This window comes from Sturnus vulgaris, chromosome 1, assembly GCF_052056855.1.
Source record: "Sturnus vulgaris isolate bStuVul1 chromosome 1, bStuVul1.hap1, whole genome shotgun sequence".
In the NCBI taxonomy this organism is placed as follows: domain Eukaryota; kingdom Metazoa; phylum Chordata; class Aves; order Passeriformes; family Sturnidae; genus Sturnus; species Sturnus vulgaris.
Genome location: NC_142243.1, coordinates 108,091,764 through 108,116,664, shown reverse-complemented (window position 1 = coordinate 108,116,664; position 24,901 = coordinate 108,091,764). Strand labels below are relative to the sequence as shown.

The 24,901-nt window shown below is 37.9% G+C and overlaps 1 protein-coding gene across 2 annotated transcripts in view; it reads right to left on the bottom strand.

Moving 5' to 3' along the window:
• LPIN2 (lipin 2) overlaps positions 1 to 24,578 on the bottom strand; it is a 43,596-nt gene extending 19,018 nt beyond the window's left edge. Inside the window, exons 1-5 of one of the 2 annotated variants that reach the window (XM_014871264.2) lie at positions 24,444 to 24,578; positions 10,429 to 10,629; positions 7,948 to 8,043; positions 4,298 to 4,596; positions 414 to 521 (exon numbers count right to left, since the gene is read on the bottom strand). In XM_014871264.2, the coding sequence (XP_014726750.1) occupies positions 414 to 521; positions 4,298 to 4,596; positions 7,948 to 8,043; positions 10,429 to 10,620 (695 nt within the window). In that variant the 5' untranslated portion in view covers positions 10,621 to 10,629; positions 24,444 to 24,578. Of the gene's footprint in view, positions 1 to 413; positions 522 to 4,297; positions 4,597 to 7,947; positions 8,044 to 10,428; positions 10,630 to 15,576; positions 15,839 to 24,443 lie in introns of those variants that run through there. The other variant, XM_014871263.2, reaches the window with a different exon arrangement.
• Between the last annotated feature and the right edge of the window lie 323 nt (positions 24,579 to 24,901).

Here is a 24,901-nt window from a genome sequence, read left to right as displayed (position 1 = left end):
AAATCCCCTGTTCTGAAGTGGAATAGGATTCAACTTGAGGATCTAGCTTTACCTTGAGCAATTAGGATTACTTCACACGGTAAAATGTACCTTAACATACTCATCACTTTTGCGTTCTGGCAGATCAAGTATTGCTTATGGTAGGGTGAATCATAGGGAACATACTAGTTTTCCACACCCTTCTCAGCTTGAGGGAATCTTATTAACTGTATTTCCTCTTTTTAACAGTGAAATAATACGTTTTGTAAAACCCCCAAAGTTTCAAATTAATATCAAGTGTTGCATTTGATATCATTTGATATTAGCTAAGTTTCACAGTTTTACAGATCGGGGAAAAACGAATAAAAAGGTATAATTTTTTTTATTATTATTACTCATCATTACACAAATGATGACATTATAAAGTGACTTACTTCTCCAGAGGGGACCAGTCTCCATCAGATAAGGGGTAATGGTCCTTCGAATGATAAATCAAAGATTCTTTTTGTTCTTCACCCTTTGGTGATGAATTTGAGGATCCTCTGTGGAGACACATAAGACATTAAGTAAGCTATAAGATACCTGTATTACTAATTCAGTAAAAGAAATTACATAGATGCTATTAAAAAAATCTAAGAGCAAAAGTAAGGAGTGTACAGCTTAAAGGATTTGTTGTTTGCAAAACACCTTCATGTAACTTTAGAAGTATTTAAAAGCTATTATTAATACTTGAAAATAATGCAAATTTGAAAGTCTACTACTCCTGGAAGTTAACACTGAATATATCACAACAGCACAAATGATATTACTGTACATGAATAACAGTGATTTTACTCTACACAGGCAAATAATATCAACAAAACACAAAGATGAACATGAATTTTTACACGGTAAACTTTACGTGGATTTTACCATCACTGGAAAAGGTGAACTAGAAAGGTTAGTTTTGACAATGTACATTTGACAAATTAAAATAGTAAGAAACCAGGGGTAGGTACTAGCATCACATTTTACCCAAGAGCTTACAGATTAACATCAACTACAACAAGGAGATAAAATAATGCACTTTACTGGACAGTGGGGTTTGTTTTGCACTGGGAGTTCCACTCAATATCTTGATCAGCCAACAGTAAGATCCACTGAACAGGCGGCATACACTCTATTTTACACAGAAGTCCCCGTGAAATATCATAAAGTACTTCAGATCTTTTCACAGCTTTCTGAATTTAACTGAATAAACACCTATTCTCAGGACACAAGTAACTTGTTTGAGGTTAGATCAATGGCATCATGCCTATATAGTAGAAAAGAATACACAGAAGACATGCCTGGAATAATTTCAGTGCAAAATGCAATAGAAATTATTTTAAGCAATTAGGAAAGAAAAAACTATTTTTATTCCAGTGCACAGTTGCACTGGATTTGTTTTGGAATGCTAATGCTCATTTCTCTTATGAAGGAAAGAAAATATTTTGCTATTATCAAATGTGTAAATATTTAGAATTTGCATGCCTACTCAATTAGACACTAAGCAGTTACAGTCATCAACTTCATTTGCACAAACCTTTCATTCAGAAGACAGTCTAGGTTATGGTAAATACTGAACTCTAAAAATGTCTTTTTAGCTCCGCTTCTTATTCCACGGCAGTATTCTTATGAAACCTGATGATGCTGCCTGACTTAGATGAGAACTGCAGAGACTGTACATCCTTTTTATTCAAACTAGGCTAAGTGTGACTGAAATATGTTTCATACTATCATTGTTGGCAGTACTAAAAAAAAAATAAAAAAAATCAATTTTAACTGATAAGTGGATGAACACAAGTTAAAAATCCAAACACAGTCAAAGATTATTGAAAATACAAGGGGAAAATCAGTATGCATCAACTTGTATGCATTATCAACTCTAAGCTATTTATTTTGCTACGTTTATAAACAGCACTGTCACTTCTTGTCATTGCTGCCCACTTTACATATAGTCTAAATATTAAATATATAAGATTTCAGAGACAGATAGCCACTTTAACCCTTTAACACCCTTAGAACTGGAGAAATAATGCTCTCTATTTCTAAGTTGTACATACTGTAATCTCAGTCTTCCTGGGTATTATTTTATGTAAGTCTAGCACTACTAACATATCTAAATCATAGCTGGAAAAGACAAAGGACATATTTTGAAAAAAGCTGATAAACACTTGGTAATAGATTTTCCCAAGAAACAGGAAACATCTTGTTTTCTGCTTTATAAAAAACCAAAGAGATAAGACATTATACACTGGCACCTATGACTGAATTTTTGACCTTCCCGTTAAAACATCAGCCTCCCTTTTCCTTTCCTAGTTTCACTTTGAAACTATGCCTAAGAACAGTTAAGTTTCTAATTTCTTATCTTTCTTCGTTTTCAGAGCCACACATTTATAACTAAATAAAAAAACAACCCAGAAAGCAACAAACCAGAACACCACAATCTCAAACAAATCTACTGCTTCCACCTTATATCCCCACAGGTTTTGAAAAGAAAACTTATGAATGCTTTTTCACAACTCTTAACTTTAGCTGGTAAGAAAACAATGCCTACTGCATGCCTATTGCAAGGCATTTTATTTCCTACCCTGGTAGCCCACTGAAATGAGTGTATATAAACTGACACAGAGCCACAAACTTGATGTATTTGGGCCTTCACCATTACAATGTTTTTTTGTTTCAGTCCTGCATTTACTTGCTCTTCACAAGAAAACACCATCCTTTTACAAAATCATCTTTTTCACTTTATAACACCATGTCTGATAATGTATTTCTACTGCTGTTTCTGATTACACACGTTTAAAAAAAAAGTTTAAAATAAAAAGCCTTGCCAAAATTTCATTCTAAAGGGGAGAAAAAATAAAACCAGAATAAACTTGATGAAAACACCATGGTCTGTTCAGCTATGACTAAACATTCAACATTCAGATAAAACACACCAACTTTTATTCACCTCTAGTCAAAGTAAGATAATTGCTAGAATATAAATTTGAATCCTAAACACTGGATGAAAGCAGCAATTAACATGACATTCCTAAATACTTCATATACTTGTAATGACATGTTAAATAAAGAATAAACAATTACTGGGTTATATTTCCTCTCTTCCTTTACTTGACAGTTTATTTTTGATGGTTTTACTATGACAAATTTAACGTCTTAATAGCTACATGTTAAAGACCGAGGAAAGGTCTTTTGTCAAATTGAAAAAAAGGATAAAAATTTCAACCCAAACAAAATGCCAAGACCTAAACAGAGCAGTGAAACGACGATTCAGTGACATAAATATGACACTAATAAAATAAGGCAAATTAGCTAAAAAAGCCATAGACACTCTTAAAAAACACTTTAAAATTCAGATTTTGTTTGTTGTGTTTTACTGGTGACAGGTGCGATAACGGATTCCTGTTTTTCTGTTGCACTAACCTTTTTGTCTGGTATTTGCTGTATTAAAGACTCCTTTGAAAATGCATACTGAAGGAGTTTTTTCAGTTATATTTTATTCTCTTACACCAAAACATTCTTGCAATTCCCAGACCTGACCTTGAATTTATTCAGCCATTATTACATTTAACAACAACACTGTCCAGTGAAAAACACCTAGCTTTCTTTAAAAGCCAAGTCCTGATGAGTAGGCTTTTCCTGGATTTGAAGCATTTATATGCTTGATAGCTTTCACCTATAACCTTAATCTTTCCTGTTACCCTATAGATCTCTTCAGCTTATAAGTTTGTGCTACCACTTTAGCACAAGCTCCACTTTACTAAGAGTTTATCCAATTCAAAACACAGGATTGATTTTTTTCCCTCCTTTTTTCTCACCCTTCTCTTCACACATATATAAAGAATTCTCTTTTCTAACATGAAGGGACATTCATTTATATACTTTTCAGTTGCCAAAGTAAACTACAGGTACAGAGAAGCCAAATTCAGATGCGGTGTGCTACAGGCATTCCATACTGCAGTCTATCTAGAGGTTACCAAACATACCAGAAGATCCCTTTGCCTCATCAGAGAAATTACACTGACACTCTCATCAGTCACACAATAGAACATAACACTTCTTCACCAGAATGGGCTTAACTGCATTTCATGTTCATTAAAAAATGGCCCAATTTTAAGGTGAATCAGTGAAGATTTGGAAGACAACTGCTTGGAGTTTTGTTTGTTTGCTTGAGGAAAGGCCTAGGCAGAGCCTACCAAAACTTGTGCAATACTTGCATGGAGGAAATGAACAAGCCACCTTTTAAATGTTCAGTAACAACAATGGAAACAGCAACTATCTAAGAGCTTACCTTAGGGGCTGTACACTTTTCTCATCATCTGAGCTTATTTCCATTTCAAAAATGTCTTCAGTCCCAGCAGAAGAGATCTGATCTTCTTTCCTGCTATCTTGTTTGTATTTCTTCCTTCTTCTTTTTTTCTTTTTCACAGAACCGGGAGTGAATACAGTCTCTGTTTCTCCAGAGTGTGGAATTTCTGAGTTTGCACATGTCCTCTCATTTTCACCTGATTTCAAATGATTGTCAGTGTCTTTAAAAAACTGATCTTCAGTGGGTATTGGAGATGTTGCCAAATAAGCAGGAACTTTTTCCTAGGGAAAAAAAAAAAAAAAAAAAAAGCTATTTTTTTTCCACTTTCTTTTGTCCAGACAGGGTAGTTGTTAGCTACGGATTAATCCTTGTACCTATATTTAGACACAAAGCCATACAGATGCCCAATGGTATGAAGCTGATATCTAGAAAGGAACAAAGTTCACTAAGAGTGATTACAAGAAGTTCAGAAAAATGCATGTTAGTATTCTTACAGTTTTCAGACACAAACTGATTTTGCCAGCAAAGCAAATACCCAGTCAGCGGAATGTTTTTGAAGTTGTCTTCCCTGAGCAGGCCAGTTCCATGCTTATTAAATGTGTTAATAAAAGAAGGCTAATTAAATCCACTCTTGTTTATTCTGAAACAGATTCATGGGAAGGTATAGGTTGAAAGGGACATCTGGACACCATCTGGTCCAATCTTCTGTCACAAGCAGGGCCTCGGGTTAGGTCATCCAGGGCCTTGTCAAGCCAAAGGTTGACTATTTCCAGTGATAGAGGGAGTCTATCACTTTTCTAAGCAACCTATTCCTGTGCTATATTGCTTTTGTACAGAAGGATTTTCCTTTTATCTAGCCAGTATTTTCCCTGTGCCCTTGGCCCCACCTTACAACTAGGCAGCCTTGTGAAGAGAGTGTCTCTGTCTGTTCTGTAACTATCTCGTAGGTACTGCAAGACTGTGATTAGATTTCTCTGAATCCTCTCTAGGCTCAGTAGATCAAGTTCCAGCAACTTTGTTTTTCTATTTCAATTTCTCCAGCTCTCTACCGGTCTCTCTCCAATTTTCCATGCCTGTCCTGAACTGGGAATGCCAGAACTGTGTTCCAGATTTGATCTAACATACACCAAGCTGAGCAGGACAACCCCACATCCCTTCACCTGCTGCTGTGCTATTGCTGATGGAAACTGGGACATATTTGCCTTCACTGCAGCCAGGGCACGCTGCTGGCCAGGTGATGCAGAGCTGCACTTCACCCAGTCAGATCCCAGCCTGCACTGCTGTGCATGCCAGCCCATACTTCCAGCCCTTGTGTGAGACTGCACACATATCTTGGTTAAACCTTGGTGTGAATCTTGTTGGTCCAGTCTCCCAGCCTGCCAAACTGGCTCTCTGTGGTGGCTCTTTTCCTGACCTGTCTACCTCTTCTCTCAGTTCAGTGTTACCCACAAAATTGGGGAAGGTGCCTTCAGTCATGTCATACATGTCAGACTTTATTTAAGTAAAGTATCTTTCAAAAAGAAAAAGTCAACTATAATTTACTCACCTTAACACCAACATACAAACAACCAACCCTCCAGTAATGACAATCCACTGCTCTTTGAAAGAAAAGCTTTAGCTACAGACTGCCTGAGGTTTATTTACATTGTAACAAGAAACTGAAAAGACATTGACACCTAGTCTGAAAGAAACACACTGTGAAGGGACAAAGACAAGGTGGAAGAAAAGCAGAAGAGAGAAAGTTACCGAACTCAATTTCATGGTAGCAAATAGAACTAATTACAAGATTTCTGTTATTTTACTGGACTCTTGCAGAAGGTTAGTCAGGAACACTGACGAGGTACAGGCAGAGCACTGATACAACTTTTGTTGTGCTCTAAGTCTTATCTGCTATTTAATACTAAATTCAAATTTTCATTGAATTAAGAATTACAGAACAAACTTTGTTCCACTGGCTGTAAAGTAGAGTGAAGTAGAGAAAGGAGAACAAAATATAGCCTTGAACAACACTGATAACACACAGATTTTGCATTGTGAAAAGCCTTGAAATAAAATGCTAGCACCTAAACTAAATATTCTACACAGTGATTAATCAATCAAGAATAACAAAATAAGTAAATAAAGTGCTCCGGAAAATCTAAAAGAAAACTGGCTGGAAAATTGTCCTGATTTATGTGGATTGAGGTGAATGGTATTACTTCTGAATGTCAAAATGTGGAGAATGCAAAGACTGAGTCCCTAAAGTACCTTTCCGAATCCTGTCCAAAGGGGAAAAAAAAATAATAAAAAAAATCAAGAGAGGTTTATGATTTACCCCTTAAGCATAGCTTTAAGAGGCCAACTAAGATGCTGACCAGTTGGAGGGAAAAAAATGCCTAAAAGCAGTAAAAATAACTCAGTTTTGCTTTGTAGCAAACTTGATCAATATACTCATTATGAACTACCAGCTTTCATGAGCACATTATATACAGATAAGGCACTCCTGTTATAAATCAAAATGTACTATGCAAGTGCAATAGCTCCTTTAAAACACTGTACTGGGGACAAAGACAGTGGTTATCACCCTTGGTTTCCGAAAGTCATAAGACTGATCAGTTCCCATCAACGTCTGACACAGCCTAGATCTGTAAACAACTGCTTTCAGTTTTTATTTTAATCATGGTGTATCAAAACACAGAACCCAACTTTCCTTTTGCTGAGGTGTTACAAAATCCCAAGCTGTCCTTTGGGGTCTTAATGCTTATTTTTTCCTTCCACTTTAAACTGTATTTAACTCCTTTCCACATGACAGCTTCCTCTGATCCCTCACAGTAAACAAGCAGCACCCTAAACTAAAAACTGGATCAGTCTCATTTCCTTGAAAGACTGATTTGTAATAACAAGAGGAAATTAACACTTTGTATTTTACTTCTCTGACACAAATATTTTTTCTTTCTTCTGACTATTTTTCATTAAATCTTTTGGACCCTTGTATTTAGAACTTTCCTTCAGACTTGCTGAAAAATGCCAACAGACTCAAAAGCAATCAAAAGCAATGCTCAGGACTGACCAATACCGTGATCACTTAGCTCCCATACCCTTAGAAAATCAGAGTAAAAATGAACCATTATTCCTGTTCTTCAGAGGCTCATTAGCTTCCAGTTGCAAAAGATTCTTGGGAAATAAATTCTCAAGTCAAAGCAGTTACTGTTACCTGGTAAAAATTTCATAAATAAAATTGTGAAAAACTAAAATCTGTAAGGCAAATTAAAAATATGCCCAAAAAATAGATTACCTTTATTAGTAGAAGCACTAGCTGTAATAACTTGAAGCAAAAACTATTTTAAGACACTGCAATCAGTATAACTGCAGTCAACAAAAATGAATTAACTAAAGCAAACAAAAAGTACTTCAGCACATCTTCCAAATAATGATCTAATTAATGAAAATAATTAGTTGGTTTATTATTACTGGCAGCAAAATTGCACAAAGCACAAAGCATCTTGGCAGCATATGAAAGAGATGTTAAGATTCAGTTACAGAAAATCTAGCTTTCACAGAAGTGAGGATATTGACAACACTGCATGAAGGACTTTTAACCCACTACTATGTTATTACTACATTGTAGTCATCAAGAAGCACAAAGTCCTTACATTTTCCTCCTCTGTTTCTTGCACAAAGAAAGCTTCTCCATTGTCACCCAATTTCATATGAAGATCAACAGCATCGCCATTAATTTCTATATCAATCTGTGGAAAGAGACAATTGATTGTAAATAATTCATCATGGGGAAAGTGCTGACCTCATGGCCCACTTAGCTCTGAGAGTAAACTTTGTTTCAATGTATAATGGTGTCCCTTTCTCCTCTGTATGACACAAGTCTGTCAAAATGGTCTTTAGTGTGTTCACCTGCAAAATACATCACACTCTTGGCAAAGAGCCTAACATCCACAAGAAAAATAAGAAAAAAAATAAACTTTATATAAAGACTGGATCTTGTTCAAACAATTATTGATATAGTCTTTATTTCATGGAAGAATGACTGAGACTGTTCAGATGTTTAAATCTCAATCTGAATTGAGGCCTGGTATGAATCTGAATCCTGAACACCAGAAATTCCACCTGGAATCCTCCTGGAGGCAGGCTTTGTCTGAAAGTGATAAGAGACCTGCTACAATTATTTCTACAACTCCAGTTAGTGTTTCAGATTTTCTGGCTCATGAGTTCATGGGGGTATGACAAAGGACCACAACCCTTCTGCAACTACAGTGTTTTTGTCAGAGAATAATGTTTTTATTCTGCTAAAAAGATACTTTTTAGCCAAGAAAATCCAGCCATAGGAGATGATAAATTAGGTAAATAACCAAACATGCATGGGGACTATACCCAAATCCTTAAGAGAACTACTTTTCTTCTTCATTCACCACAATAACAGACTGATTTTGATATGAAAATCATATATATTTCACTACTGTTCATTTTTAAAATATTTTCAGCAACATGAGTTTAAAAAAAACCTCACCTTTTCTTTATTGCTGGTTTAGACATACAAACGTCTCTAATTTTAGTACCTACACCTCACACTGGTATCTGGAGACCACCTTATATACCTGAGCTGAAGCACAGATAAGCATACTTTGTGTTCCCACACATCTTGGGACTACAAATTGATCTTGGCCTCATAACATGCCAGAGAAAAATGCATTCACAATGCAGTAACAAACACCCAACTGACTATTGAGAGAACTATGTGAATAGTAATTCCCAGGATGGAGGAAACAAGGAGCAACAGTCATCTACACAAGCAAAAGCTGAGAATTACACCGACAGTCTAGTACAACAGGTACCAAGAGTACATGCTTCTACTATTCAACAGCCTTTTAGAGATACCCAGAAGCTGAAAACCTCTCAAATTTGGTTCAGCTACTCAGAAGTGTACAAAGACATTTAACAAATTCGAATTTCAGACCACTCCCGTTGTAAGCATATCTCGCTTGCCTAGACGTCAGAAAAAGTACTGCTATATCTCCTCTTTTGCACCCTGTTGGAAACTGTAATGTAATCTGTTACAAAATTGTTAAGGTAAATAAATTCTTTGTCATCAGCAAGCTTGTTGAAATAAACACTAACAAGTGAGAAATCAAGAAATAAAAAAAACCTGCTACTCATCTGTGTTACTATGACAAACATACAACTTTAATGCATGTAACTCTAGCAATTGACAAGTAAGAAAAAATGCCCTAACTACTCTTTCAGTTTCACTTTATTCTCTTTTTACAACCAAAATATAAAGATAGGGGTAGCTTCCTGCAATAACCATTTACTCCTTAAAAAAGCAGAATATAATCCTGAGCGTTTATGTCCTGTTTAATCAATTTGTCTTTTGGTAGCAGACTCCCATGTCATACACACATTCTTTACTGACAGTAAAGTACCCCTACAAGAGCTCCATTTTCCAGCCAACCCAATCCAACTCACTCTCTTGGCATGATTAACAAAGCCTATGAAAGAGGCTGGAAGGACAATCTGCTTGGGGAGCACCACCTTCTCAGAATGGCTGGACTGGAAATTGTACCAAGCTCTCTTTCAAACACGCCCACACAGGAATGAAGCTTCAGTCTCAGTTTTCACTTGCTTGTGGATGTTAATAACTGCATTTTCTACTGCAAATCAGCCTTGAACACAGCTAACAAGAAGCAATATTTATAATAGGTCACCAACACTTAACATATGCTCTGTTTGTCCTTCAGACATTCCAAAAAGAGTTGCTTACATCAGGGATCAGTTAAATAGCATTAAGCATTTCTTTTCCAGCATACTTGGATAAGTAAATAAATAGCTCCACGTCAACATTTTTAAACTGTGAAGTCTATATATTAATATTTGTCTTTTTGCATAGGCCCAGAGCTGTCACTGTTTTTCTTTCACAGCATTTTTGCAGAGTTCTTAGATTACCACAAGAAGTTGTGTTTTGCATTCCACAACTACCACCTTGTACAGCATTTATGAGCAACTGTTCTGGATTAAACCAGTCTGCTAATTGGGAATGTGGGGAGCTGAGGAAGGGAAGGAAAAAGGAAAAAAGGAATGCACTGGTACTCAAATCTTTGTTTTGACCCACTTTCTGAACTTACCACTTTCTCTTTAGAGCGCAGTACACCAAGCTTCCCAAATCGGACATGGAAAGGAGAACACTGGTACGTCCCATCCTGCTGCCGGACCACGATGACATCGATGCACCCCGAAAGGGTTGCCTGATTAATGCCTTTGTACAGCTCCTTCACAGTAACCAAGACTTGTCCTGCAAGTTGCCCCACGTAGTTCATTGTCTGAAACTAAGGGAGAGAAAGAAAGACCAAAAAAAAGTAAGTAAATTTAAAACACAATAGGTTTTTGAAATGAATTTTTAAAAAACATTTAAATAGATGTGATACGCCATTTATCAATTACTTTATTGTAACAAGCTTTACACAAAGGTTTTCAAGAATCTACAGAACTTTGAGGCAATTCTTGTATTACTAAAAGTACCCAGAGTTATAAAACCTATTTCTAATGCTTTATCATCTTGAATCTATGACTAATTAAATACTTCAAAGAAAATCTTGAAGCATGTCATTTTTAGACCTCAAAGCCTAAATTTAAGTGATGCATAATAACTCAGATAAGCTAAAAAGAAAAATTCATTCTCCTGAGGACTGCCTATTTAATACAACCGATCCTATATTGTAAAAGGAGATAATTGTACATAAGGATGCAAAGACATAATTTCAAGTTGGGAAAAAGTATGTAGAACATATTGCATGTAACTCTTCCTTTACAGCTCTGTACTTCAAAAATGGCTGAGTCATTTTAGAGAAATTATAAAAGTATGTAACGGGAGAAAAGAGACACATATTAAGATTATGCTATAGTCAAACAGGATAAAGAGCACAGAATCACTTTTTGAAAATTCTGCCTAATCCATTAAAAATACTTAGGTAAGTGAATGAGTTCTGAATGACTGCAGGTCTTTCAGACTAAGAACTATTTGAACTATGACTCCCAATAAGAAATGAAAGTCCAAGGATTTCTCAGAACATCTGAGCCTTAACAGAAAGAGGAGGGAAAACTGTGAAAATGTTCTGATAGAAGCCTAAGTGCAATTCTTCCTCATTTCTACCATCTCCTGCCTCCCACCCCGAAGTCTGCTACAAGCTCATTTCAAAAACATTCAAGCAACTGCAGCCACTGAAGTTAAGGACATTTAGAAGAACAAAGAACCACTGCCAACAAGCAAAACCCACAACACTGAAAACACAAAAGAGGCTAAATTATTTTTTTAAAAATCCATTTGGGGATATTATTTCTAGATAAAATCTGCGATTATTTTTTTCTATTTGCATTTCTATTTTTATTAGTCATTGAACAAAGTTTAAGATTTTTCTTAATATCTCTAAACAAAACTACGGTGTTACAACAGATTTTCCTACTGATACTGCTTTATTGTCTATATAACCAATGAGTTATTTCTCTTTTGAGCCTCCAAAGTCTTTCTTACACTAACACAGGGTATCTTACACCCACCCAGAAGTGACCACTTTTGTGGCATCTATATACTGATATAATTGTAAACAGGCAAGAAATCTAAAACTACTTTCACACTTACAGCAGCTATGGAAACATTTTTCTCATCTCAGGCTTCTTATACTTTACCAAATCATACTAACATTTAAAAAAAAAAAATTCTTTCTCTTCACAAGACTTACAACGGAAGGTGTAGGGTTTCCTGTATAGATTTAAAACTGTCTTGAAATTATCCACAGAATTACTATGCTAGGTAACATGCTAAAGAATTTTTTTTCCTGTAGACTGTCGATGAAGACAAAAAGAACAGACTGTCATTGAGTGAGTAATGAGATTAAGAGGATGGACTCTATCAACATTAGTCATTAATTCAATTTCATCTATAAGTAGTTCCACATACAACTATAAAACTGATTGCTTAATAGTGAATAGCTCATCCCTGCTAAAGAGGGAAGGTCTCACTTCAACCTTTCCTCGTCTGACCCTCTTAATGAGCTAATTTAGCTCTGACACAGCTGGCAAAAGTCTACATTTTTTTGTTGTTGTTTGTTTCAGTGGGTTGTTAGTAAGTTAGATTAACTCATTAAGCAGAACATGACAAACACCTGAGTCAAGAGGTGCTGAACAGCACCAGAGAGCTAGGGGAAAAAAACCAGAAAAAGAGGCAGGGAACTGAACATCTCTGCGATAAGTGAGGTACTTGCTTCATCTCAGGAACTGTAACTCAAGACAGAGGATACAGTATCTCTGCTTTCCTGTTGAATAAATTAGTCTTCACCTAATATGACAGCCATGTTTAAACTCAATCCCATGGAAGAAAAAAAAATCTTTAACGCATAATCATTATCATTCATGGCTCTACCTTGGCCACTTCCAAGAGCTGTCCACAGTATCAGCTTAGAAAGAAAAGTTGATTTTGTGTCACCAAGGAGACCCCGTTTGTTAAAAGAAATATCTGACACAATCAGGAGATTAAAAACTTTTATTAATAGGGTCTCCATTCCGTATACTTCATTTCAGTGACCAGGACCTGAGAAGCGGGCATTAGCAATCTACGATTTAAAGCACTGACTTCTTAAAAGATAAAAATTTCACACCTTCTGCTAAGTACTGAGTTCAGATGATAAATAATTTAGTTTTTCTCACAGATATGCTAACTTGACCATAGACATTCACCACACAACCCACACAAGACCAAGCTTTTCTGTAGCAAGAAGATCCTGTAGCAATGTTATCTCTTCTCCAGGTATCGGTTTCATTTTTCTGGCTCACAGCACAGCCACTTTTATGAACATACACTGAACAACCTCTTGAACATTTTAAAGTTCATAGCTGGTTCATTCTTACACATGAAAAAGCTATGAACTTTTGTACCTACTGAGTATTAAAAACATTGCTTATAAGGAAAGTAGCTTTTTATGACCCATGTCTGAACGTAAATGTTGTTTTTTACATTGCAAGTAAACCAAACTAGATAAAGGTAATAAACTAATGCACATTATTGCTTACCAGACTGCAGTTCAGCTTTTAACATAATGGTGCACTTTGCAAGATAAACACGTTATATAAGAAGGTTCAAACTGAAGCAAGAAAATGATCAAATAGAAATGCAGTGTCACTGCACACCTGAGAAACAGGTCATTTTATCTCAAATGTCAGTAGAAGCCTAGCTGAGAGATTTTAAAATTTGGGGGTTAGGATTTGGTTTGAGCTTTGTTTAGGTTTGTTTGTTTTCCTTAAATTGGGGGAAAACTTGTGAACAGTACAGAGTCAGACTACAGTGAGAAAGGAACAGTATAAAATGTTACTGTGTTAATTTTTGCAAATGCAATAGAAATATCCTGATCATGGCATAACCAGTAAGACAAAGTACTTCCTCGATAATACTCTTTACTTCATGCTTAGTAAACATTTCTTAAATGTCACTGCCTTGAAATTAGAGAGCAATATGCCTTCCTAACCTCCTATAAGAACCTAAAGAGCATGCTGATTGCCAGTTTGGAAATTCAGGAAAAAAGCCTGATGGAAAAGACCAACTAAGAAAGGCAAGGCAGTAATACTTCACAGTACTGTTTAGCTTTTAAGTTGTATTTCTTTTGATATCCAGAATCTATACATTGCCTGATGCAGTGGATTCCAGAACTCTGCCTAAAAACTGAGGTTAGTGCAGCTCACTACTACTTACTCTTCTCAGACAGCAAATTAAGAGGCCATGAATACCTGAGGTTTCAAAGCAGAAACATTCTTTGCGACTTCTGAGGCTCCAGAGAGACTGATTTTTTAATATTTATGCAATACTACCTAGTTTGCAAAAATTCTTACAGCTGAATAATATTAATACCACTAAGCTAAGTGCAACCAAAACTGGAATGGGGGAAATAATCTCTATGTCATATCACGAAAATAATTTTTTTTTTCTGGCAAGAAGCCATTACACTGCCAAAAGCAGAAACTGAAAATGCTTTGGTTTTTTAACTTTCTTTTTCTGAGAGAGCACAAAAGTAAATACAAAATAAGAAAAAATATCTACTTCAGAAGTTCAATAACTAAAATGCTGCGCCTCCACTTATAAAATACTCAAATCAGTGCAACTAAAGTTAACACTGAATATGTTGTTTGACTTCCTCATGTTACAGCAATGGCTTTCAGAAATAAATACCGCAGAGTATCTGATATGCTTGATACGACAGACAAGACAAATTTTCAAAACTCATTACCAAGAAACGCTTACATTAGCATAACCTGAGAAAGAGATTTTGTGGGTAGGAATTGTATCTCTGTACCATTAACAAAGATGTTATTTTAGCTGCCACTAGACCGATATGTTTTCTTTAGCTTTTTTTTTTTGTGTGTGTTATGCAGTAATATCCATATAGAGGTGCAAGATGTAATCAAAAGTCTGTCCACAATAGGTGTTTTCTGTGCATATGGAGAACGGCTTTACTAATGGTAAACTGCACTTTTTTGGTTCTTAAAGCCATCACCTTTTATACAAGTACACCCATATGAACAAGTGCCTAGTTCAACAAGAGAAAAAGAAGAGCGCAAGTTGCTCAAAGGCAAGATATCAGCTTGCTCTAGAGAGCTACAACTTTAGATGGCATGAATATTAAGTTTCACTGAAAAAAAAAAGTTACTTAGAAGCAGATCTTAGCTTCCAGGAGAGCAGATATTCATACATTCCACTTATTTTGAGATACATTTAGAGGGTTAAAATACATCTAATGCCACATGATGTAAACAGCAAAGATGTTGTATTTGTTTCAAGAGATTAGGTAGAACAAAATAAACATGCAGAGCAGTGGTTTACCTCAGTTTATCTCATTTTGTCTATATTTGCATACATATAAATTTATGAAGCAGAAGCTTTCCTTAAGCAGAGAAAATCTTTAGCAAGTATTTTACTAGTTTCTATTTTGTACCCTAGAAAAACTGGGGGGGAAATGACCCTGTCAAACAGGACCACTGCAGCAACATATCTACTCAACAAAAACATCTTTGTTCCCAAATAAAGATTTCAGTTGGGGGTTTAGGATTGCTCCTAGTAGTGTACAGAGTAGTTATGGAACAAAAACGGGAAACAAAGTAAGTCTGTTGAATGCCTAATTAAAGTCCTCAACATACTAATAAATATAGGCAAATAAAATAAAAAATAAATATTTTAACTGTGTTATAGGAAATTATATACCCATATTTAGCAATAAATCTGTCAAACTCACCAAGATTCCAGAAGGAACCTTTTCATGAGCAGCAACATCACTTCTATTTGAGTCATCTTCAAGAACATCCTTTTCTGAGTTATGCATCTCAGAAAACAGAAAACTAACTTTCCACAATACAGGTAAATGAAAAAACTACAGCCATAAGAAGATGTTGTAGCAGCATTTCTTCTCTTCTCATAGAAGCAGAAGAACTATGTAAACCTTCTGGTCTCTTAGAGGAAACTGCTTGGTATACATTCCCACGCAGAATTACGAGTAAAAAGGAAGTGCTTCTTTAAGAAAGCTCACACAGAAACTCCCTCACCAATAGGCTTTGCTCGACACGTCCCAGCCCCCTCGCACTCTCCCAGATAAGTAACAACATGGGCTGACTTTGCCATATGTTTGCACTGATAGGTGATGATCTTGGTTTGCATCACGTCACATGACCACAGCTGAAGCTCCCACGAAAACAGGGATTTAGTTAATGATTCTTAAGCAAAGTCTACATTAGCTCACTTGGAGACTTTTCACCCACTGTTGCAACTCCAGCAGTGGCAGCAGCACTCAAAGTCCTGGCTCGGCCCAAGTCAAGACTGCCTGCTGACACTCCATGTGCTGCTCCCTCTGCTGATGGCGTCACTGGGGCAGCCAGGCATGTTTGATACAGCAAATTTCACAACATTTCAGGGTCTGCTATTTGCAAACTTTTCTCCCTCTTTCTTGAAATTTAAATTACATAATAATAGTAAAGAGACAACTGACCTGGTGTCAAGTTTACACCAAACCATACAAAATCAATGCACAACAAGATGAACATTTGTTTTCCTGTGGAAATTTTCTTGCTTTCGTCAAACAGAATTGTAAAGCAGTATAATGTGAGTGCATGGACAAAACATACAAGCTTTTCAAATAACTAGCTCCATGACTCAGATTAAGAATTAGTTTTTCATCTGAGGAATTCTGAAATGTCATTACTTATGTAAATAAAATAATGGATAGGTGAAATAACTTGAAGAAGAGAAGCAGTATAAGGAACCAAAATTCTGTCCCAAAATGCGAGAAACATTGTCTGAGGACCCTCCACACAGACAAGTTCTCGCCACCCTAAACCCACGCACCTCCTTCCCACCCTCACGGGGTTACTGTGTGTCTGCTCAGAAGACTCTGGAGGATTGCTTCTTGAACTACAACCTTAAAAAAAAAATTATCCAGGACCCTACTACTATTCCTCCTCTACGTTTTGTAAATTCATGTAAAAGACTTCAACTCAAGGACAGTGAACCACATTATACAATGCAGCCAAATAGCTTGTAGGTTTCCAAAACAATTAATGAACTCAAGTCCAAAACCATATCAATGTCCATGACAAAATCCTAAATTGAATGTTGAGATTGCTATGTCTGCAGTAAGGTTGCAATAAACTGCTACTATCTCTGAGCCCTTTTCTATACATTGAATAAATTCATATTTCATCTGGCTCTTACGGGAAAAACTAATGGGTTTTTTAGCAAACACGACAAGTATTTTCACAGAATATTAAGAATTACTAGACACACTTCTTCCCTCTCATCATTCCTTTATCCTGCATCTTCCATTAAAATACAGAATAAAACATATCATTATGAGCAAAATGGAAGCAAAATTCATAAGCCAGTGCTTCTTTTCAGACACTATTGACTGCATTTTATGGTGGGTTTTTTTTTTCTGTGATATCTGTACTATTTCAGTATCTTTCAGTATTTCATAGGGACATTATTTTCTTCAAAGCTTATAGAAGTGTTTTAGACACCAGTGTTTCTAGAATACAGATAAAATTGTGTCACTGCAGTAAGGTAACATTTAGGCAGGTAATAAGTTTTGTACATTTTGTTATTCCTCTTGTCTTTAATTTCTCAATATTAATAAGTTAAGTAAAACATAATTCCTGCTCAGTAAGTTGAAGCACTATGTTATGTGCTTACAAGTTGCACAGGAAAATTAGCTTTTGTTTAGAAAAGCAAATACCTCGAATTTGGAAGTCTTAGAAGTTATGTTTTCCATACAACCTTAATGAAGCTCTTTGGTGTAGGTAGGTTTTCCTGTAGTGTAGTCTCAGAAAACACTTATGAGGTTTTTCACTAGACTCACACAAGGTAATAATGCTGACAAAGATCATTCATCATCCTATGTTCTTTCTCTGACCTGCTCTTTGTCGGTCTACACATTTTATACTGTTGCCCGTGAGCCAAAATCCCTGATGGGAAGTGTGATTCTATTTTTAAATCACAGTTTTCTGCAGCAATCATCATAATATATTTGATTGCATTTCATTTAGTTTTACAGCATCTCAGAGATGCACTATTTTTTTCACCTATGCAATGAAAAATTCAGGATAGATTAGAAATTTAACATGCAGGGGATTTCATCACATTTAGAACTTGATTTTTCAGGCATTCCCTCTTTTTTTTACCTCTTTGCACATTGCCTCAATAAGCTACATTTGCAGTTGCAAATCAGATTTCTTTTTAATGACCATCTGGGATATGTAAAAGTCTGACTGCCTGTGAAAATGACATTTAAGTGATTACTGGATTGTATTGTATAGGAACTGTAGAACAACCACCACCAGAAAACAGCTACAGGACATTTCCCCAACTTTCATCAGTGCATACCATTCTGAGTTCTGGAAGGAAGGAGGCACAAATCCTACAGTTTCTATCAGCTCAGAATCCCAATTCACTCAGAAATCAGAATAAATATGCCAAGACAAATGAATGGACCAAATCCTTCTCCAATGAACATACCCTAATAGATAGGGCAAGAGCAGGACAACCTTTGTTCATGTTCCAATTGTCTCCTTCACCCCGCCTTGTCACACGTAATTTTACTTACTATCAACCAAAAATGAAACACCAAAGTTCTCAACGTCAAGATGGGGTGTGACAATTCTTAGTCTCACACCCCATCCTGACACTGGAAAAGGTCCTTTCTCCACAAGGTTCAACTCCAGTTCCAAAATTCCAACACATCTCGATTTTCACACACTTTTACACTTTGCTTATTAGGCGTAACAAAAAAAGTAGAGGAGTTGCCATTCTCCTACACAGATCACAGAAATCAGCCTGGGGATGAAAGCACTCTTTTGTGCCCAAGTTTTAGTCCCAGGCCTGGTCTGAAACATCTGCTTACTGAGACTGGAAATAAAGCTCTGTTCATTCCAGATTGTGCTGAAACACATCCAGCACATCTCTGACACTTTTAAGTACAAAATTCTATCCATTCTCTATATGGATGCTTAAACCTAATTCAAAGATTATTAACTTTGCTAAAATAAAATAAACTTTGACATGACTAACAGAAAACACACTGAATAAAGATTATCTGCCTCAGATGCATCCTGAAAGGGACATATGAATTTTCTAAAAGAAATTAGCTAGAGTTTTTCCTCTAGCAGAGTGGAAAAATACCATCAAGTGCCTCTTCTTATTAAAAAAAAATATATACTTGCTAGGATTTTTCATACAAAAGCTGAAGGCACCTAAAATATAGCATGGAATTAAAATTTTCCATTTTAGCTAATTACATGCAACTAGAAAAGAAATTCTGTTCAACAATGTTGAAAAACACTACTAGGAAATACTACCTGTTTTTACCTACAATTCTCAGCTGTCCAGAAACAAAAAGAAAAAAAAAGTTCTATTAGAAGTAATAACAGCAAGTACAAGAATTCAAGCAGTTAACAGAAGTTAGAGAAACACTAGTGATACAAAAGTAATGTATTGCCCACAAAACTGGTGGTTAAAAAATAAAATCAAATTAGTTTTGTACCTATGATGCAACATGGTAAATTCCATGCCTTCAAGATCTCCTGTCAGGTGGAATCAAGAGCCATTCAAATCAAAACATTTTGCAGTGCAACTTAACTACTTTTTACCACTGGGGAAAAAATAGTAAGAAAGGAAATCCACAGTTTATTTGGAATCAGTGCTTTCGTAATTGTGTCAACAGTTTTATCTGTATGATCTGCTATGAATCACCTGATTTCAGTGTTACAGTAGCTGTCCTTGTATTAATTTGAGCATTTTCTCTTTTTTTAAAATTATCCTTTTTTTCTGTTTACAAAGGAACACCAGTGAGGACAAAGAATACTTTAAGAATTCATAAATTGAGTTTTAGTGGCAAAATGATCAGTTCAATCAAAAACTTAAGTTACACATACACAAAATGTTCTTATGCACAGAGACTTTAACTTCTTTCAAGGTACTGGAAAAAGTAACTGGCTAATCCAAGAGTGCAGCCCTTTGGAATCTGCATGGGCATATCCCACACCACGCTCTGCCACACTCAACATATTTCCAGCAACATCGACTCCTGTGAGGCCACATCATCCTTGGCTGGACTTATTTCCAGACATCTAACACAGAAACCAATGTTTCTGAATAGAAATTCTATCCATCACATTTTTGGATGATATGAGAGAAAGCAAATGAAGCTTTTCCTGTATGTTTCTAGAAAGCACTAAGCATTTCCTTAATAAGCAATCCAGCAATCCCTTATCTTTGTTTCCTCCTTTTAACAACGTTTCTTCCCAGGTGCTTATCTGCCCCAGGGGTTTTTAAATTTTCTTGCAACCTCCCAAGAAGTCAAAGCAAAAAAACACAGTCATGTGTGCACCCATGAAATCTATCTTCATCTAATCTATCTGTGGTAAATAATTTGGATACATTTAGAATGGATACACAAACATAAGATTTGAGACAAGAACAGATATAATACTTATTCCGAGAAATACATATATGGAATACTCAAAGAGCCTTAAATACTGCATATATAAACACGACATCTTTTTTCCCACTTGATAAGATTCTCCATATTGTTGAAATGAACATATACCAAATAAAGCAATATCCCTAAATATAATCTGCATATAAGACTTGGCTGTATTACTAACAAGTGGCATAAAAGTGCTAGTCTTACAGAATTCCCACACAGAGGTATTTACATGAGATGTTGGGAAGAGAAAAATTAGATACAGCTGAGCAAAGTGGCATATGCTTACTCTTTCAGCAAAGCCAATCCACTGCATTATTGAGTTGTAATGACCCACAGGGATCACATCTGGCTGAGGGATCTGCTCACCCCTAGCACACAGCAGCGTGTCTGCACTGTCTATACAGGACACACAACACACCTGTGAAGTGGCCTCACAGATTTCTTGTTTCTGTTAACAGGCATACTTTTCCCTTCAGGGAATGAATGGCTTTAAGTCACCCCCAAGTACTTTTCTTCTTTAAATCACTGTATTTCAGTTCACAACATAAACTAAATTCTAGTTATCCAAGAAAGAGTCAATTACTTCCATTTCTAATGGAATTGCAGCTACAATTCATTATCCGAAGCACTTATTTGAAAGAATTTTGAAAAGAATCCTGAAAAGAATCCTTTACACATTTCCTTTAAAAGGCTTTTCATACCCATCAATTCAGAAGAAGTGTATTTCCTGAGGAGACAGTTATGCAGTCTAAAAATAAGACAGGTAAACCTAGAGACACAGCCTAAGACCAGCTTAGCTGGCTTCAGCCACATACACTAACAAAAATATGTCACCTAGTACACTGCAGACTGTTCTATTATTACTTTGCATATTTGCATTTCTGGTATTCAACTTCAGCACTTTGGATAAAGAAATGGGCCGATTCATCAGCTAAGAATCTCATCTGTTCACTCAGTGCATACAGAAGCAATGAGGAAGTGTCCCTTTGTCTGGGGAAAATGACTCAGGGCAGCTTCTGACAACTAATGTCAAATTACGTTAGTGCAAACCTGAAATAAACTGATTTAGCTAGGAAGGGGAAGCTAGCATCCTTTCTTTGAGAATTCCCTTGAAATATAAATACAAGGAAAAAAAAACCTCCAAAAAGTGTGCTTAAGCTTTGTCCTCAAGCAGAAAGACAATCTGACTTGACTGAGCACGACAGTTTCATATTAAATCTGTCTGCCTGCCCAAACTGAAATGCAAGCACTAATGTAACAATCAAGATGAGAGAATAGCTAGGCAGATTAAATTAATTTTAAGCATCACATTCTTTGCAAAAGCAGCAACATTTTTTATTATGCTTGACGAGGATAATTATATTTATAATTTAAAAAAAACCCTCTGCTTACCTATGTAACAGTGAGATATGTCCAGAGACGGTATCTTTGTATTACTGTAGATCCTTAAACTGTAACTTCAACAAGATCATAAAGAACATTCTCCAGATACAAAAATCACTGGGATATGGTTTGCTACTATGCGATTTTCTCAGATGTGCCCAGCAGGGGATGAAGACATCTAATATACACACTTTAGACTTGTATTTGATTACAAACGCATCACACCCTGTTGTGTATAAGCCTGAAAACTTCTTCACTCCGGCTATCTGTAACATACAGCACTTAATCTCAAACCAGAAAGTGTCCTTTCATCCCTTTTCAGAAGTTATGTGGAACGTATTGCTAAATCATTATATAATCAATGATTCAAAGTTATTTAATATATAATCCAAAGTTATTTTTTAAAAAATCCAGTTTGTTAGAAATTCTAACTTAAGCACAGATTCTGTGTTCACACAAAGACTATGAGAAACTGTTTTCCTGTATGCTGTGATCCTGCTCTAAATATGCATAGAGAAAATAAGAAAATTGTGATCTAGACTAGTAACCGTGTGACCATTTCCCAGGAAGAGAAGCAACAACTGCAACTAATTTAACCTCTGGCTTTGACAAAGGTTCCCAAAGTGGCTTTGAACAAAATCCTTTCACCTCTATCTGATCTAGGTTGCAAATTCTCTGAGGCAGAGACCAAGTCATAAAGCATGCAATGCAAAAAAGGGCTGCTCGGGGCCTCAAGGTACATAAGGAGGTGTCAAGTGCCCTAAGTGCAGTCTGGATCTCCCCTTAACTGATCAAGATTTTACACCAATGGTAGGAAACGCTAGACACAGAGAGAAAGGGTATAAAATTCACTGCACTGAAGCATTTTATGTAGAGGTCTTCCAAGTAAACAATAGCAAAGAATTACACTTACTTTTGCAACAACCCAAAATATTAAGTTCCAAGAAGAAGTATTAAGTACCAAGAATAAGTTCAAACACCATCTCTGTTACAGACCACTAAAAAAAAAAAAAAAAAAAATCAAACTTTCTGATATGCTTAACTGAAAAATTATGATACAAGCTTAAAAATCAGTATTGCTGACGAGAGCCATTCAGCACTGTCCTAGTTATTCCTACTGCAACTAAGAATAACACCAGATAATAACTGCATTTCAGTCAAAGTTCCTGGCATCCTGGGATCATTTAGAAACCTTTTAACTTTACCATATCAGTTTAATAGTCCATTATATAACAGTAATATATTTTTAGAGAGCACCTCACTTTACAACACTCAAGTAAAGAGATCTTCCTTGATTTTTGTAAGGGATGGCAAAACTCTTCACATTCCTGTATGTTCTTGGGATGCAAAGGAACTAGAGAAGGGGCTAGGAGAGAAGGCACAACTTTTGGCCCCGGCTGGAACTAGTTGCCTAGTATGTATACAAAAAAAAACTGGTTATGTATCCACAAAGTGATAGATCTTCCCACACTTAAAAAAAAAAAAAAAAAAAAAAAAAAAGAGAGAGAGAGAGAGAGAAGGCATTTCGTGACTTATGGCTTTTTATTACAACTAATGAATATCTGTACATTCTTAAAATGTACGTAATGCTATGGTCTTTTCTATTTTGCAATCATTAAGTGCTCAATATGCAAAATCGTCCCAAGAAATGCTTGTGAAGTACAAAAAATCCCAACTGAAACCAAAGAAAACCAGAATAGACCCCAAAGAGTTTACTTCAGTGATGTTTGTGGATTCCTTACAACCTAGGTTATCCTATGACTCTAAGGTCTAAATTTTTGAAGACTGTCATCTTCTCTGACAGTGTACTGAATAATACCACATACCAATATGGTATACGGCTAACAAATACTTTCTTGTAACAACAGTGGAATTTCGTTTGGGGAGGGGAAAAAAGGTAACCAGACGGTAGGCACGTACAAGGTGCAGCCACAACACAGGTATATTTATGACATCATTTTTCTGAACGGAACTGCACACGTTTACACAGCATGGTGCCCTGTTCTATCAAAAACCATTGATGCCTCCTACACGTACTCAGTAACCACTTCAGGAGAAGAAGAACGCAGTTCACACAAATTAAACCAGACGCACACTCGCCAAGACCCCAAAGAGAAGCACACAAAAAACCGCGGGCAGTGTAGCTCCACCTCAGACTCCCCACACACCTCAGAGGGACAAACGCGGCAGGCAGAGGCGGAGCGCCCCGCCGGAGCCACAGTTCAGTGCCGAGTTGGAGGGCAAGGCGCTGGGCAGCAGTGCGAGCCGAGCCGAACCGAGCCGAGCCGCGCCGCGTACCCCGGAGTGCCAGAGCGGCACCGCCGAGCGCGCCGGCAGCACCGCCGCTCTCGCCACCCCCGTGTCGCGGCGGGGCGGCAGCGCCGGCCGCCACCCCCACCCCCGGTCTGCCCAGCCGCACACCGAGAAGCCGGGGCACGGCAGGGCACGCTTCCCCTTCGCTCCGCCGGCCTGGGCTGCGGGGAATCGCGGGCAGCGTCCGGAGCGCCGGCAGCGCCGGCCGGGCGGCCCCGCTCCGCAGCGACGGTTCCGGGGAGGCTCTCATGGCTCTCCGCGGGGAGCGAGCCCGGGCTGGCAGCCGGGGCACGGCCTGCGCCGCCCTCCCTTCCTCCCGCTCGCCCTCCTTCCCTCCCTGCCCGGTGGCCGCCCGGGCTCGTCCCCCGCACGCAGACAGGGACACCTCGCGCCGAGCCGAGCCGAGCCGGCGACAGCGGCCCCTTCTCGCTTACCTCGAGCGAGGCCCGGCGGGAGCCGGCGCCAGCCGAGGCGGGACGGACGGTGTCTGTGGGGAGGGATGGAGGGACGGGAGCGGGGAGCCGGGGGAGCCGCGCCCGGGCGGGTGCGAACTGCGCCAAGCGGCGGCCGTTGCTGCAGCGCGTGCACGCCCGCGCGCGCTCCCGCTGGCGGCGGGCGGCGGGGGCGCGCCTGGCCCGGGGCGCCACGTGACCCTGGAGCGGCGCCGGGTAGGAGGGGGAAGGAGGGGAGGGTGCGCGCGTGCGCGCGGCCGCGGCGGCGCGGGAGCGGCGGGCGCGGCCCCGGCAGCACGTACGGCACCGCAGCCCGGAGCCCCCAGCCCTCCCGGGAGCAGCTGTTCCGAGCCGTGGTCTGAGCCGGGGCTCGGGATTAGCACCTCGGGACAGCTGCCTTCGCCGTGTTTGCCACTTGGTACGTGTGGCACTGCATCCTG